General features: G+C 41.3%; 2 protein-coding genes across 4 annotated transcripts; one reads left to right on the plus strand and one right to left on the minus strand.

Moving 5' to 3' along the window:
- Window positions 1-14: 14 nt before the first annotated feature.
- LOC6596536 (kinesin-like protein KIF14) lies at window positions 15-16,730 on the minus strand. The gene is made up of 2 exons (XM_002021697.2): window positions 15,267-16,730; window positions 15-1,982 (listed from the first exon to the last, which is right to left on the minus strand). Exons 1-2 carry the CDS (start codon window positions 16,698-16,700, stop codon window positions 60-62), a joined length of 3,357 nt encoding a protein of 1,118 aa, XP_002021733.2. The 5' UTR covers window positions 16,701-16,730; the 3' UTR covers window positions 15-59.
- LOC6596537 lies at window positions 4,766-12,558 on the plus strand. Of its 3 annotated transcripts, none has more exons than XM_026987968.1 (2): window positions 4,766-5,263; window positions 12,350-12,558. In XM_026987968.1, the coding sequence occupies exons 1-2, from the start codon at window positions 5,101-5,103 to the stop codon at window positions 12,508-12,510; spliced, it is 324 nt and encodes a 107-aa protein (XP_026843769.1). In that variant the 5' UTR covers window positions 4,766-5,100; the 3' UTR covers window positions 12,511-12,558. The 3 variants fall into 3 exon arrangements, with proteins under 3 accessions (XP_026843769.1, XP_002021734.1, XP_026843768.1); XM_002021698.2 differs by lacking the exon at window positions 12,350-12,558 and adding an exon at window positions 6,983-8,100 and having other exon boundaries at window positions 4,770-5,263; XM_026987967.1 differs by lacking the exon at window positions 4,766-5,263 and adding an exon at window positions 10,713-10,934.
- Window positions 16,731-16,867: the final 137 nt, after the last annotated feature.

The raw sequence follows: 16,867 nt of genomic DNA on the forward strand, positions 1-16,867 counted from the left end.
AAAACAAACAAGCACATTGCAACGTAAAATCTAGTTCAAGGCGTAAACTAAACGTCAAGTCAATCGATAAGAAAGCGCACTGCTTTCTGTGTCTTCGTCGGTGAGCTGGCACCGGCTGCAGCCTCTGACTGTGCCAGCGAGCTCCGCATGCCGTGGAGCACACTGTCTAGGCGTGTCAGAGCCTCCTGTAAGCTGATGGCCAGTACTCCGTTGTCCTGTTGATTCTCCCGCTCGAGTAGAGCGTTCTCGCAGTAACGCTTCAGCCGCTGGGTCGATCCCTGCAACATCTGGAGCTCCTGGTGGACGAGCATCTGGAATTGGCTGCCCTCTGTGGTCTCCTCGGGGTCGTAGGTTAGCAAGCGCTTGGTGTATTGAACTAATTTGCTCCCTGGCGAGGGACTAACTGGGGTTTTGCCCGAAGGTGTAGATGTCTGACGTGGTGTGTTGCTACTTGTGGACACATTGAGAAGCCTCTTCAATGGCTGCTTGAGCATGGCACTCAGATTCAAGGAAATTCGACTAGAATTGTGGTTGTCGCTTAGCGTCTCGTTTAGATCTGCATCTAATGGCTCCCAGTTCACCTCGACGCTCTGAAAGATTGTGTGGGCATTCAGCGTCTGATCAGGATTATCTCTCAGCAAATCGAGCCAGACGCCCAGTCGGGCAATGGGCCACTCGGCTTTGAAACCACGCTGCTTGTCCAGAATCAGTATCACCGTTCGCAGAAGGCCGAATTCATCTGGAGCTTGGGTTTGCCGGAATTCCAATTGCAGTCCCAGCTGGCGACAGCGTTGGGTGGCTTCCTTCACCATCAGTTGGGTCTTGTGCAGGCTTTCCTCGCTCGGATTCAGCATTATGCGTTGTATGTCCTCCAGCAGGTTGGACTTCTGGGCTGGCGTGGACACACCCACCTCCTCTTTCAGAGGCGTTTGCTGTTCCTTTTGGGCCTGGGCCAAAACCTGACGTTCCGTCTCCAGCATCTCGCTGTTGCACTGGTACTTGAACTGCTCCAACTCGAGGCACTGCAACCGCTCCTCATAGTCCCTGGCATGCTGGGCACGCTCCTGCTCGATGCGCGTCAAGGCAGCCAACTTCTCGGCCTCCAGTTCGGAGCGAAGCTGCTGTTCCTGCTTCTGCAGGATCTCCTGGTGGGCCAACTGATAGTCAACCAACTGATCGGTCTTGGCTCTGTGCGTGCAAAAAGGATTGGATATGCGGAAGTAGTGGGAGCCACCGATCACCAAACGATCGCCATGGAACAGCTGTCGTCTCTCCGCCACCAGCTCGCCATTCACATAGGTCTCAAAGTCCTCGCTGCCTGGAATGACATATAGTTTGCCACTGCGTTCGTGCTCGATGATACAATGCTGGAGCGCCACCAGAGGGCCATCCAAAACGATATCCGGCTGTAAGTTGGCTGATCCCGGTAGACGCCCGCGTCCAATGCGTACCAGACCAGGGGGCAACAGATAGAACAGCGTTCCACTTAGTATGGGATCTGCTGTGAGATTGACCAGGCACGCCTGCTTCTGGTCGGCAGTCAGCTCCAGAGCCAGGCCTTTGCGTCTGAGCAAACGCAGCTCGGACTTGCGTTGATCCTCGGCATCGCGCAGCTTCTCCATCCAGGATTTCTGGGCTCGAATCAGCTCCCTTTCGCGTTCGGCCAACTGCTGGCGCAGTCCCTCCACCTCCGAGTCATCCACAGAGGTCTCTATGATGATCTTCCGTGGCGATGGGTTGTTTTTGTTCCCCGAGATGCGTCGCTGCCGTTCATATTCGTTCCTCAGGGACTTCAGGCGATCCACTTCTGCTCTCAGATCCCTGATGATCTTGTCGTGTGGGGACTCGTTGACCTTCACGCGGTTCACGATGGAGCGCGCCTTGCAAGCGTAGCGCAAGGTGGCCAATGTCTCGTCCGCATGGATGCTGGCGGGTGAGATGGTGGCCAGCATAACGGTCTTTGAATTGCCGCCAAGATTTTCCTGGAACGTGAAATCAATGAATATTTTAGTGCCTGTCATTTTGATATGAAAAAATCGATTGATTGACGTAAATTTCAAATTTGAGTTAAATTTGATAAGAAAAGTCGGGCTTGAAAAAACCCCCTATCCATAGATTTATGGCTTTTTTCTTTTCTTATCAAAAACTCAACGGGCGGAATAACAAAGACAATTAAGGTTGAACCAGAAAAGAATCGAAGCTCAAGCTCCTGATACCCTTTCATTAGACAGTCTAGAATCTAGATTTGATTACATGTGCATACACTTGATATGAGATCATCTTTTGTCGTTTCTACTTCTCTTTACATCCATATAATGATGGCATTCCAGGGTTAATATACCCTTGAGTTCCCCTCTACGGGTACAGGGTACTATAATGTAAACATTAAGCCCCCTCCCGATGACCCTCCAGCAGATGCTTGGAAATCTTAAGTAATGAAAAATAGACACAAACAAACCTTCGAGTGCACACTTATGTATACAAACATACATACATATACATATATGTATATGTACATGCTAATGTATATGTATGCGCATAATAAAGAAAAGATAATGACTGTCAATGATAAGGCTTCGGACAGTTTGCGGCATTCGAACAAACCTTAAACTACCGTTGGCAAAGACAGCCAACCTAATGATCATTAACGTTGAACCGTTATCAGTAAGTGCAATGAACAGAAAGAGATAGCCCTAGTTTAGTTATTGTGCCAACTAAATATACACACATGCATATGTCCATACATATGTTTGCATAGTTCGGTAAGGCGATATGTGTATGTAAGTACGTATATTTGGCTGTGTGCGTGTGCGTGTGTGGGATGTGTAAAAGACACTTGTTTGATTAAGCAGGTCAGCACCGAGCAGAGACATAGTGAGAGCAATAGACAGAGAGAGAGCAGAACAAACGGCAAAGGTATTTCAGACAACAGGTAAGGCAGTCTGATACATGCACGTGCATATTCTCGCAGCTGGACACAAAGAGAGAGCTAGAGAGAGTGCAGGTGGACCGAAAAGCGGCATTGCCATACCTCTCTATATTGTATACCTTGAGAAAAAGCTTGTTTACAAAAACTGCTGCGCAGCAGCGAGCGTAGGAGTAGCTAATTGAGAACGAACAGTGGGTCCACTACATTAATATGTTTACGGAATATTGACGATATCTTGCGGTATAGTTCTCTCATCAATTCAAGACCTTTCAGAGGCTGGACCATGAAACACCCGCCGTTCAGCGGAAATTCAATCAATGAATATTTCGAAACCGCAGTTAGTCATCCACGTACCAAAGCGTACCATATAATTAAATTGTTTGACTAAATATAGCCCTCCCGTATACGCCCACCTTTAGGAACGTATCACGATCCCCAGATACTGGCCAGATTTCGTGGGTACCAAAGTCTGAAACCACAAAAACTTGCTAATACAGGTACGTATTATAACGAAAAACAACAAACACCTTAATTGAAACCGGCTAAAGTGACGTAGGTACTTATTAACACTAAAATTTGAGCAAATTTACAAAAAATGTTCACCGACTGAAAAATGCAACATACAGATTATTTTTTGAAGGCTCCCGACGGCCAAAGAATTAGATGTTAATTAATAAAAATAATTAAAAACGAGATTGATTTGCCTTTTGAATGATTTTTACTCATCAATTGTCCCCATTTGATGAAATACAAAATACAACCGGCGAGACAGCACAAATGTTAAAAAGTACCGCTTGACAACCGAATTTCTTCCGAATATAAGGCTTTCCAAAGCGCATGGCAGGCATACAGTCTAGACGGTTATTAGCAAACCTAAAAGAGGTGTATTCAATACACCGGCTTAACAGCCGTTTGAGACTCATCTCATGACTTAAATTTGTCGTCAGCTTTTGTGGCATTAGCAATTCCTTGCTAATAAGAAAAACTTCCAACATTAACGATATTTTTCATGCCCTAAGACAATTAACATGTATTAAAGATTTTTTAAACTAAAACACTGTGAATCATATGGAAATTGGTTTCAAGCCGAAACAAACGTTGTGCACCACGGTATCTCATGAGCGCGCCTGTACTTAATGGCGAGAGGCAGCACTACACACATGTAGTATATTTGGGGGAGACTACACATGCAAGCTGGCAGAGAGAGCGGGACAAAAAACAGCGAAGCTTCAACAAAGCACGAGACGCGAAAACACAACACACACATGCAGGCATACATATACGAGACAAACAACACCAGTAGGTCCATTAACTTTGGCTCGCCAAAGTCTATATACCCTTTAGGTTGAATAAACCAGACAATTGATACCAACTTATTGTAATTTCGTTTTATTTTTTAGGTGCAATACTGCTCTTCTGAACGCAAACACCTTATGGGAAGAGTAGGGAGAGAAATACAGAGGCGAGCAGGTATGGATACATGTTCATCAATCCTCGTGATATTTTTTTTTTCATTGATTTTTTAATTTATTGAGAGAGAAAAATAAACAATTATGTTCCTGCACGTCTTTAATTTAGCGAGAAGCACAGGAGCTGAACCATGGAGCATACGTGTCCGCCACTATATATGCTGTCGGTGGGCTTTTTGAATAATAATATATGAACACATCAAACAGCTCACAAATTTTATAGCACTCGATCTTGAAAGGGTATGCACACTCTACGCACGCAAAAGCGAGAAACGAAGTCGTCGGCAAAACAAGCCACGAGCCCGAACCGCTACAAAAATGCAGTAATTCTGGCATTCGGCTCTCAGTTTCAGCCGAGACTTCCACAAGAAAACATCGAAATCCGATGAAATTTCGAAGGAACTGCATTAAGTTCAATGCAAATGTAAAAAACTGGCTCATACCTTGACGGGGTATTCGACACGGACAAACACAAGCAAACAAAAAAGTGCATAAATACGCGTATTTAACAAAGACCCTGCAAAAACAAAGTGATTCAAACAGAGTTCATTGCTCGCAAGAGAACCTCAAAAGAGACAGAGAGAGACACAGTGAAACGACCTCGCACAACGCGCGCCAATAGCGGAAAAGAGATAGACGGAGACTACGACTACAACCCCCCCTTAGAAGGCTCAAGGAAAACCTTTTAGACACCTTTCCATTATGGATGTTTGGGGCTTTTGTGTCAGCGACTCGACCATGTCGTATGGCGGGTCCATGCGCAGCGGCTATTACCGCGACTACGAGCAGTTCCCGTATGGCACACTGGAGTCGTCCAGCGCAGCATCCTCATGTGCCGTCAAGGATTCCTACAGTCGCGTCCAAGGTAATTATCGTTCAGAGCTTTTCGTCGCCACCGCTGCACAGCAGAGAGAGAGAGCAAAACAACAAAAACATGTTTAAAAGCACCAACAAAAATAAGAAAACCAGCCCCCCATTTTATTGCGTGTATTGTGGTTGTTTTTGTGAGAATTTAAAAATAGACAGCCTGATTTGATGTCCATGTATTCGTTGTCCGTGGGAGTTCACTATGAGTGTGTGTGTGTATGTATGGGGGAACACGCCTTAAAATTTTTCGCATAACAGAGGGTATCCATTGAGAAGATTCGCTTATCAGTGCTTCCGCCCTTCCCATGAGGCCGCTCTTTTTTAACCCTTAAAGAAGGGGGAATTATGATTTGAGCAATTCGGCAAAAGTGCTATAAAAATCACGTGCAGAAAGATATTGGCGAATCCAGTTGTTACATTGCCCAACTTTGCCCATAAAAATCTCACGTAGACAGGTGCCAAAGATTTCCGGCATGGCAAAATTGAAACGTAGTTAGATATCGTAACAATAGATACGTACGCCTGCATATGCGACTCTTAAAAGGTGTTTCAACTCGCCGTATGGCCAATCACTTCATATGGAGGTCACTGAAGTCCATTCCGTGTATATCCGCTTCTGCTTATACAAAGAATGCTAATTAAAAAGATAGACAACACGAGACTGTACCTCTCTTGGACTGGACTGACTCACAAAAAAAAGTTAAGCAGGTGGTCGCTGCGTTTTGGATATAAAGACAAAAAAGGCAAAGAAAAAACTTTGGTTGTATTTGTGTGAAAAACTGAGGCGCAATAATGGATCTCAGGTGTGCGAGAAGGGAGGAAGGAGTGCTGGCTGCTGTTATTGTTGTCTGTACAATCATCATATGACTAATTATGCCAATTGCCACAACATCCAGGGTACAGATTACCTCAGAGGCCGACAATTCCTGATAGAACATGGGCAAGGTCGCTTATCAGATATGGTTGGTGGTTTATAAATAGCATATCCGTACGGCTTTGCTTTAATCAATGGGAACCATTTAGTTCTGACACAAGCTCAATTGAGCAATCAAAACTCTTTGTGTGTGTGTGTGTGAGTGTGTGTCACAGGGTCATCTGTCATTTTGAGATTGAAACCAGTGCTGCCAGTTTTTTAGAGTCACCATAGGCTAGATTAAAAAAAAAAAACTAGAAAAACCTAAAAATTAAAGAAAAAATAGCTTAAAAATAAGCTAACCATCAGAATAATGGATACTTAAATTTTATTGATATACTTTGTTCAAATTTGTAACTAAGCAATGTACAAACAAACCGCAGCAATTTTTGCCTTATAAAAGAAGGAGTACGAAACAGAAATTGTTTTGTACTAAATTATTTTTAGCCAAAATAAGCTAAAGTGGCAACACTGATTGAAACAGCGCTGCTTTGGCTACACCATCTACGTCACGTCGGCAATCAGCTGTCGGCCCAAAAGGGCACGAGGGTCGGTGGCACGTAGGCCACAAAGTGGTAAGGGGAGAGAAAAAAAAAATAGAAGAGAGGGCAGAGAGCGAAAGAGAGAGAGAGAGAGAGTGTGGGAGTGCGTGACAGAAAGTCCACTTGCTGGCCTTGCCCAAGGTGTAGTTATGTAAGGTGAGGCATTCCTTAAGAAAGTTTTCCAGATAGTTCCCCTGCCCTCATTAACTTCTGTCTATTATTTGTTAATTAACCCATGGTTTACCCACTCTCTTACTTACAGAGAAATTCAAGCAAACTAAATCAGAGAAACAGCTGCGCAAGGACTGTCCCTTCTGCAAGGAGCACAAGAAGCGGCCACTCATCAATTACATGCGTAAGCGGCAGCAGAGAAAGCACAATGACAGCATCTGTGAGGACGAGGAGGAGATGCACGAGCACGAGGATGAGGGGGTACACCAGCAGCAGCAGACCCCAACGCTGGCGTCAGTCCTGCCCACGCAGCAGAGCTGCAAGGTGTGAGAGACACAAAGGGAGGGAGAGAGCGAGCGAGACAACTACACAGTACAGACAGAAACGACAGAAAAAGCCAAACAAATACAACAACTGCAATACGCAATGCCATATTTAACTGTAAAAAGGAAAAGCAAAAGCAAACACAAAAGAAATGGCGGCTGGGCAAGCGACGAGCGAGCAAGCGAGACAACTATAATAATCAAAATGCAACTGTACCCTTCCCACAGTGGCACTCCAGCATTTCCGCGTCTAGTGACGATGACCGACACACACAAATACACTACCATTTACAAATGAAAACAAGCCCGAAAAAACTTGATACCAATTTACAAGACCGTTTACTCTTATTATTATGTCCCCATACTCTTTTTCTTATATAACATTTTTTTTACAAAACTAAAAAAAAACAAGGAAAAACAACCAAGAACCTGCCTGGCCCCTCCGCTTTGACCTTATGCAAAACGAGAAAAAAAACGTGTGAAAAAAATACAATACACATTACATAACAAGGGAAGCAAAAAAGATGTTACCAGAAAACCAGAAAAATAATTTTCTATTTTGCGTACACGAGACTGAAGTAGAAAATGTTTAAGCAACAGATAATGTTTGTCTTTAGTTTTTGCTATATTTTCCCCAATTGGATCAGTTACAGGAATAACCTACGCGTATAGCTATATATTTAGAAATCCAACAAACAAAAAATCGGAAGAAGAAGAAATGCTTCATTGGCGCCATTTATACGAGTATATATGCTTTGGACCCCCGACTTTTTATTATATCCTTGTCTATATTAGACATTCCTATGTATTTATTGTAAAAAAATCAAACCAAACTGATCATTGCACAGTTTTTGGGTCAAAATATATTATATATTAGTGTTGAAAATGTTTCAAAAAGTTTATACCAAGTTAAACAATGCTTTTCTGTTATTACAAGTACCGAAAAATAAGCTTCAAAATAAAATATAATATATGTTACTTCGAGTTCAGACCCCAAACACTGTGCAAAAAAAAAGACGGAAAGATACAAAAAACAGCAAAAAAACCATTAAACATTTGCATTAGTCGGTTTAAGAGTAATTATTGATTTTTGAAGAATTTGCTTGCGGGTGAGAAAATTTTCAATTTACAAAAAATGTTATATATCATATATATTATATATTAATGTTTAATTTAAAAGATATACTATATTTAAACAATAAAAAACATACAAAAATTATATAAAATATAGAAGTGGTTGTTGGTTATATTTTATGGAATTTATGGGGAGTACTGTGTCTACCGTATGGCAATAAGACAAGGACGCTCTGGATCGAACCAGTTTATAAGGTTTACTTCTCAATAGTCTCGATTTGTGATTCTTCTGAAACTGGGTGTATACCGTAAACAAATTATACCGTTTATAAGGTGAAAGACCGACTTTGATTCTAATGAAAACATCATAGAACTTTTTCAGAAATTATTCACCACTTTCAACATGATTCTCCAAATGGTTTTTAGTTCCCAAATGTCGCCTATTACATTGAGGTAGGTTCCCATCTAAACTGGTTTAGTTTTTCCTCAAAAAAACCTTTCCCCTAATTGTTTAAACAAATCTTTACGGAAATCTTTCCGTCTCGCACCAGTTTGCTAATTGTGGCTAATATTTTGGAGACGAATGCCGCACCAAACGAACCCTCAGATGCAATAAAAAGTTAAATAGAAAATCAAGAATTTATATTATGGCTAAGGTCAGGTATATACTCGTAAATGCGAGTATCCAACCCTGAGACAGTAATGTGACCCCAATAAAAAGATATCCTTGACTTGACCTGGAACTTGAAAATGCCTGAGAGTGTTTGTAGAATGAATGGTTTCCTGCAAAATCCGCCCCAAATATAACCTCAATTATGTTAAATCCCGACTCAATTGGTTTCAATTGAATTAGAGCAACAGAACAGATGAGCTCAGAGCTAGCCGCACTCCAAGTACAAACACAACACAAAAATTGCTTGCATATTGAAATTGCTCTTTCTACTAAGGCCCCGACCGGGTGATCAAATTAATGAATACCACAACAGCACGCTATAGGAATACGAGTGTAAGTAGTATATATGTTGGTATGTACTGTACATGCACGGGGAGTAGGAATATCATTTACGGGTAGAGCGGTTAAGCATTGAGAAAAACAACACATGGCAGGCAGGCAGGCGGGAAGCCATAAATGCAATTTGTTTATACAATGAATTTGATTCATTTTAAATTCAATGTTAACTAGTTTTTCCAGAAAGGAGGGAGAATGAAACTAAATAAAAAGCAAGGGGAATGGATGAGTATATATAATTATTATTATAAGCAAGAGCTCTCTTATTACAATTATTCTTTTTGTGCGCGGAAACTGGAACCGAAACGAAAACGAAACAACACGTTCTATTATGTAATGCAAACGTGATTTAGTCGTAGAATTTTTATGTCGGATTTATTGTAGAGGTACATATGTATTTTCATGTATATCGAAAAATATAAACCTTCAAAAACGGCAATACTGCACATAGGAAAAGATAAGAACAAGGAATATCTAGAATGGGATTGCGGAGAATGAGGAAAATAATATTTATAGTTCTCATAAAATTAAAGGAAACCATGTCCCAAAAAATACTTCAATAGCCTGTGGATACTTTAGCAGATTAGTAGTTCTTTTCGTAGTAAACTGTGAAAATGTTCATGATAAATTCTTAGGAACTACTGTCAAGGATAAAATTCGTTAGAAATACTGCAATGCTATTATTGATCCGGTTTCAATCAAGTAAACTCCCATATTTTCATAATTCTTACCTAAAAATTCCTGCAAAATACTCTAACCTCTTTATTTGACTTTCTTTTTAGAGCAGTACCTATTTGTGAAACCCAATGCCTCTCATTTATATTAGCCAAAGTTTTGATGACTTAACAAGCGCCAGACGAACCGCCTCCCGATTTATGAGTTTTGTTTTTTGTTTTTGTTCAATTAACAACACAAATTAGTCCATAACTTTCTGGTGCTTAAAACCAAAAAGCTTTTCAGGCAGTGATATTATTGCTTTTTGTGGTGTATTGTCGCGCCAGTCGGCCAATTAGCACTCATTTGTGGAGCATTCAACGTGGCTTATTTGAAAAAACGTAGAGCCACGAGTGTGTTGCTAATTTTGAAAAATACTACAAAAGTGACGTAGTAGTCGCCAGGTGGCACGCTTCAAGAAAAGATTATGAAAATTTGTATTCCTTTCCATTCGCCATGGGTTTCTGTAGATATTTCTGGAATGGAGGCCCACATCCCCTGATAATACCAGTTTTTGTGGCCTGGGAATTGTGGAATCGTTCCCTGCATATGCATTGCGGTTTTCTAGGGTTTTCTTTTGCACTCGAAACCAAAGCGAAAGTTCGCTTTTCGAATTTACTTATTAAGAATTCTAACTTGGGGTTCACTCAGTACAGTTCCAAAGTTGATTCAGTGATGTGAAGGTTAAAACAAATTAGCGAAAACATTTCTAATGAATTTCCATAAGTCTGCACACACAAAAATACCGCATAGTACAGAAGGATAGGCCTTCAAATTATTTAAATTAAATACATCTTGTATGGGAAAGTGTGTAAATCTAGCAGAAAATATTCCTCTCAATTGTTTTCTATACAAATAAACTAACAAAATGTTGAAACGTTTGCTGAAAAAACTGAAAAATCCTTCAGAAGGCAGTTCTAAAGGTAAATAAGGGACAATGAATACTTAAACGTGGATAAAACAACAAAAACTTAAATATTTCGATAAAAAGGGGGCTCTAATGTTTAATTTATGTTTTTAAGCCCTATTTGGAAAATCATACATCATTTTTAGAACCCAATTACTTTCAAAATAATACCCATAATCACTTAACCTCATTAAATTTCGATTTGTCGAGTGTTTAAATGTCGGAGAATCGTATTATTCTAATTTTTAATGGCTGTTTAATTAGGGAAATACCTATAATTCCCGGAAACAGTACGTATCTATACCTGAAATCGTGTTAATTTCGGGGAAATTCACCTAAACTCAAGGAAAAGATCATTGAAAAGTCATTTAGGCCGTTCAGAAAACCGTATTAACTTATGAATACCCATCCTACCTGGCTCATATCCATATGTATCTATCAACAATTACCTGAACTACAATTTCTTTGGTATACTCGTACAACCATGTGATATAAAGATACGATACTTTCCCATTTATAAACGAGTTTCCAACTAAAACCTGTCTAAACCACTCGGAGATTTGTTAAGCATTTCATTTACTAAATTGGGGCTTGCTCACAGGTTTGTATTACGTTTTCCACAGGTGCCACAGCTCGTAGATTTCTCACAGCGTATACGTGCGCCTTGTCTTGTAATACTCCACTTTGTTTACAGTTTTATTTACTTGTTAATTGATTCATAATATAATCATGAATTCTTGACCTTAAGCAATGCCTGCCGGAATGATCTCATATTCAAAAGTGTTATCGCCAGCATTTTTTACTCTTTTCAAGGAGAAGGTTCTATAGATTTTTAGCAGAGGTCTGTAAATCCGAAAAGGTAGTGATTTTTAAGTATGTTTTTTGTTTTTTAGAGCAAATTCTACAACAGTAGCAAAAAATAACAATTTAATTTTGATGAGACCCTTAATGTGGGTTTATATATTATATAGAAGTCGAAAACATTACAATAGAATCTTTTCCATAAGAAACTTCAGTGAAAAAACCAAGTAATTGTACGAAAATCTTGTTGGTTTCTAAAGATAATACATTCAAGCGCCTCAATCCAAAATTTTCCATGTGTTGCGCGTCATGCAGAAACGCCCAACGGTCGGTGGGTTGGGAGTTGGTCTATGTTTGTGCGTAGTATAGGCGCGAAACAAGTTTCGTCTTGATATTCCCCGGCATTAGCTTTCTTCTATAAGTGAACGACCTCATTATAAATCTACCCTACCCTACACACAAACGACCTTCAAGCCTATCATAGGTACCCTTTTTTATATGTTGCTACACTTTTTACGCCTTTTGCAGGCTGATTAATCATTTTTTCCAAGTGCTGTCCCACCCCCATATCAACCCTATCTTAATAAATTATTCACACTCATATAAATGTTGTACAAATTGTTATTGCAGCCCATAAGGATGGCAAGAGATTGGGCATGAAAGGCACTTTCATGTGCGAGCCAACGGCCTGTAAATGTGGCAAGAGGCGACAGCAGCAGCAGCAACAACTGAAATTATTGTTGTCCCAACTCCGAAGACGCGATAACTTATCAAGTGTTATATTATTTTAGTACGACCCGAACAGCAACAAATAAAAACAAAAGATTCCCACACACTTATCTACAAAGTATTTTTAACTGAAACGAAAAGATAGGAAACGTACTCAAAAGATATTGCGTCTGGAGTGATGTGGATGTGGAATGGATAGACAAAAATAAGTCTAATCGTGGAGGGACAACGCGGAAGGCCGCTCGACCTGCGCCTCGAGGGGATTGCACAACACGGGGATTAAACAATCGAGAGAGCCACTGCCCAAGGGCTCCCTCCCCATTGAAGTGGCTGCGGGCGCCGATTTAAAGCCAAAACATGTGAGGGAGTGCCTCTCCAGAAAGAGTACTCTACTACTGTAACGTTCCTTGGGGATCGGTGGCGACTCTAGGGTACAATAACACTTCTTGGAACTGGCTTCGACAAGTTCTTGTCTTGTGATTCCTTCAATCAAGTGTCTTTCACTACAAAATATTATAAAACATTGTAATTACTCATGGAACCACGGGAATTGATTATTAAATACGTCGTATATTAAGTGATAGTTGCGACATCTTGCTGTTAGGAATGGTCTTGTGTAAAGCTCTGACAGATAGAGTGCTATTCTTGGAAGGTTAAGTGCGGAGGCACCTTCTGTCCCTATCTGGTAGCTACTTGGCTATCGAAATTGTTAAGAAAGGTCGAATATATACTGTAGAACATGGAATACTAATAGTATAGTATGGATTATATGCTATAAAATATTTTAATATTAATAACGAAACTAATGATAGATCTGTAGTTACTAAGTTATACACTAAAACTTTACATGCGTTCAATTTAATAATAAATTACATCTACTGGCAAATTGAAAGATAAATCTTTAAAAAATTACAGAACTTAGAGCTCAAAGCAATTGCTATTCTATATATTACCAAATTCGAAAGATAAATCTATATAAAATCCAACAGAAAAGAAATAAAACCTCTCAAAGAAACTCTTCTAGTCCGATGACTATTTTACAAATGCTTATAGCAGCCCCTCCTCTAAGTTAAATAAAGATTACATGACCTCATTGTATCACAAAACTTATATGAGGCTTACACATAGTTGCAATAAATGCTTGATATGCCACAAAGGCATTTAGAAGCGCTCTACGGACTTCAACTTTAAAGTTGCGTGGATTTCATCCTTTAGCTAGAAAAGATACTTTTAGAGAGGGTAGACGTTGGTAGCCCTTAGGAATTTTAATCGGGAATCGGGAGAAGCTTCAATAATTTGTTCCTCAATAGCGCACGAGGAATCTCAGGAACTATCAGTCTTGGCATAGAAAAAAGGAAATAAAAAAATCTTTTAACCAATTTCCCCTGACATTAATCAGAACTTATGCATTACAGGAGGAATATTTAAAATAACTCTTTCTCTAAGTCTAAGTTCCCATCTCATTTTATAGGGTATTAAAAACCCTTAGCTACACCTTCTATATTTCTTTGTTGGTTTGCCGTCGGATACTAGAATTTTACTGGAATACACGTGCCCCCTTCTTTTGCATCAGGCCATAAATGCTATAAGCAAATAGAAAAGCCAAGGTATACGATTAAATAGATATGATAAGAAGCTCCCACAATCACACAATTGATTGGAGCACAGTCGTTGGGGAGGTCTTTGATACGATTCGACTTAAAGGCCGCGATAAAAAGGCTTTTTTGTTGAATTTTGATAAAGAATTGGAAAAAGAAATATTGAAAAATGGAAAAGTGGGTCTTAATTATATGATAAAATTTGGAAATATAATAAAAAGAGAATTGGAAGTAAAGAAAAATAATGAACGAGGGCTAGGAGATAGATCTAGAAAAGAAAGATTGAATCTTAACCGGATTTTGAGAGAAAATCAAGCGAAAACGATTGAATCTTAAAGGTATTTCGAATAAATAAAGATTAATCAAGAGAAAATGGAATCCTGCATGTATTCTCATTATAATAGAGAAAATCAATCGGAAACGATTGAAAAACGATTAAAGGGTTTCCCATTATTCCGTGATGGAATGCTAAAGATATTAGGATTATCTTTGAGATCAACATGCTCTAAGGCCAATCTAATCGTTCCCTCTTCAACCTCTTCTCTCTTCCCATAGAAGTCTCTAGTAAAATTCTCTATTTTTTTAAGATATTAGCAGACAACTAAATTGTCTAAACAAACATTAAAATGTCACAAAAACGTAATCCCCAGAAAAGAGCAGGCATTATAAAGTTGTAGCAAAGTACCAAAGCGCGTGTGGCAAAAAGACAAGAAAAACGACAGACGACTATCACGAGATAATATTTGTAGAGAGACAATAGCCAGAGAAAGAGCTCTTTGCCCTCTCTCCAGAGAGCAAATACATCACGAGATCCAAAATCATATTTGTAGAGCGATACCAGATTGAGTTTCTGCAAATATTTGTAGGGGAAATACAGTTTGTTGGAAAGTTTTCTGGGTTGGAGCTCAACACCCCGCTCCCGCTCCCGCTCTCGGTCTCAGCGCTGATTACTTTTCCGGGTAATCGCTGTGATTGTGGGATGTCCCCCAATTCCCTCCCTTAAGTTATTGGCTAATCAAAGCGAAAGTGTTGATAATTATTGTAGAGGCGATGGCAACATGAAATCGAAACTATCGTCAGCTAAAAGAAGGGAATCGTGTGGGCATTTCTTTAAGGCAATAAAGGCCCCCATCCTTGCGTCAAAAGTAGACCAAAATGATAACCTAATTGATAACAAGTTAAGCAATCAAAATGTGCACCCATTGGGCAATACTACTCACCCTCAATAGCCAGGTGAGAACGCTCTCCCTATACGGAACAAAGGTGCTGGGCGTCGAGGGTCCATTGCCGCCGCCCGCTTTGCGTCCATCTGCCAGGGCGGCAATGACTTTTCCCAGTGTCAGGAGGCTCTTGTTGATGCTAACGCCCTCGCGTATCCTCTCGCCATTCGATCCCGAGACACTGATGCGTTCGCTGCCAGCCAGATCAACGAGACTGATTTTACTCCTGCGCGTTTGTCTTAGAGAGGCAGTGCTCTCAGAATCCGTATCCGAGGTCAAGCCATCATCAGTGGAGAGATCTGTGAGGTTCAGAACAATGTTGAAGATGGAGTGAGAGCGCGAGCTCTTGTCGTTCATGGCCGTGGAGGCGGTGGCCCGCTGGGAATTGCCCACCGCTAGCCAATTGCGTAGCGCTGAATAAGAGTCCACCGAGTGGGCACTCAGATCCACCACATAGGGTCCGAAAATGGGATGCTCTCGCACTTTTAGAGCCGGTCGCTGATGTTGCACAGGCGTGGAGTCAACCGAAGAGGACGTCGCATGTTGCACACTCAACAGGTCGTGGATCTTTTCGTTGTAGATCTCGAAATAGCTGACTTCCACTTCCACCTGGAGCTGCTGTTCTGCCTTGACGGCCTCTATTCTGCGGAACAGCTCGTGGCAGAAGCGGGGAATAATCCCAGCCTCGTCATGTGGTGGTCCGCCATCCAAGGCGGCATCATCCAAAGCCTCTATGCCCATCATGCTGTAGGATTTGCCGGAGCCCGTCTGGCCATAGGCAAACAAGCAGGCATTGTAGCCATCAAAGGCGGTTTCTATTAGAGGACCGGCTGTGCCCTCAAAGACTTTCGCCTGGCCGGCATAGTTCTTCTTCTCCGGATCGCAGGAATAGTAGACTTGATCGTAACTGAAGAAGTGGGTCACACCGGCGGAAGCGTCGGCACTGCTGCCTGCCTGAACGGTGAGCTCGTTGCTGTTGCCATGGACCTGCACCACATTCGTGACCTGTTGTCGATTACATTCCTGGGCATTTAGGGGGCGCACACGAACGGCCACAATCATGTTGCTCTCCTCGGAGGCACTGTGAAAGGAGTCCATCATCATGGCGTCTTTGTCTTTCGGTTTGCTCGAGCTGGATTTTCCACTCGGAGTTTTCATTCTTGCGGCCGTGGGTCTATAAAGAGAGGACGGGGTATAGCAGGCATTCAAGGCTGTGGGTCTTAGCTTATGCTGCGGGGAATTCACGGAATTGCTGAAGGCCGTGTTCAGGAGCTGCTGCTCCTCGCTGCTCTGTCGTGGCGTCTTTGTTAAGACTTTTCTTCGCAGTCCACCGCTGGCATCTGACACCGGCGTCGATTTTTGGGCCATGCTCCCGCTACCGCGGGTTTGGAATTGCTGGATGCGCTGACGCACTGGCGTGCTCTTGTTGCTCATATTTTAATTAATCGTTGAGCTATTATTATTAATAAAGAATGGAAATGCTAAAAGTTTCAAATTCAAGCGCGGCGTCGTTTGTTGATCAGTTTTCATTCTAGTGACGTGACGCAGTCGATAACAGGCAGGGCTGCTTGGATGGAAACATGTGTGGTGAAATAGTCTGG

This window comes from Drosophila persimilis, unplaced genomic scaffold (genome assembly GCF_003286085.1).
Source record: "Drosophila persimilis strain 14011-0111.01,24,50 unplaced genomic scaffold, DperRS2 tig00000124-arrow-pilon, whole genome shotgun sequence".
NCBI lineage: Eukaryota > Metazoa > Arthropoda > Insecta > Diptera > Drosophilidae > Drosophila > Drosophila persimilis.

Bases quoted from the DNA above. Each gene is read 5' to 3' on its own strand.
- LOC6596537 (XM_002021698.2), top strand. From the start codon at position 5,101: ATGGATGTTTGGGGCTTTTGTGTCAGCGACTCGACCATGTCGTATGGC. The intron at 5,264-6,982 runs GTAATTATCGTT...TCTTACTTACAG, and splicing joins TTCCTACAGTCGCGTCCAAG to AGAAATTCAAGCAAACTAAA.
- LOC6596536 (XM_002021697.2), bottom strand. From the start codon at position 16,700: ATGAGCAACAAGAGCACGCCAGTGCGTCAGCGCATCCAGCAATTCCAA. The intron at 1,983-15,266 runs GTGAGTAGTATT...TTCACGTTCCAG, and splicing joins TTCTCACCTGGCTATTGAGG to GAAAATCTTGGCGGCAATTC.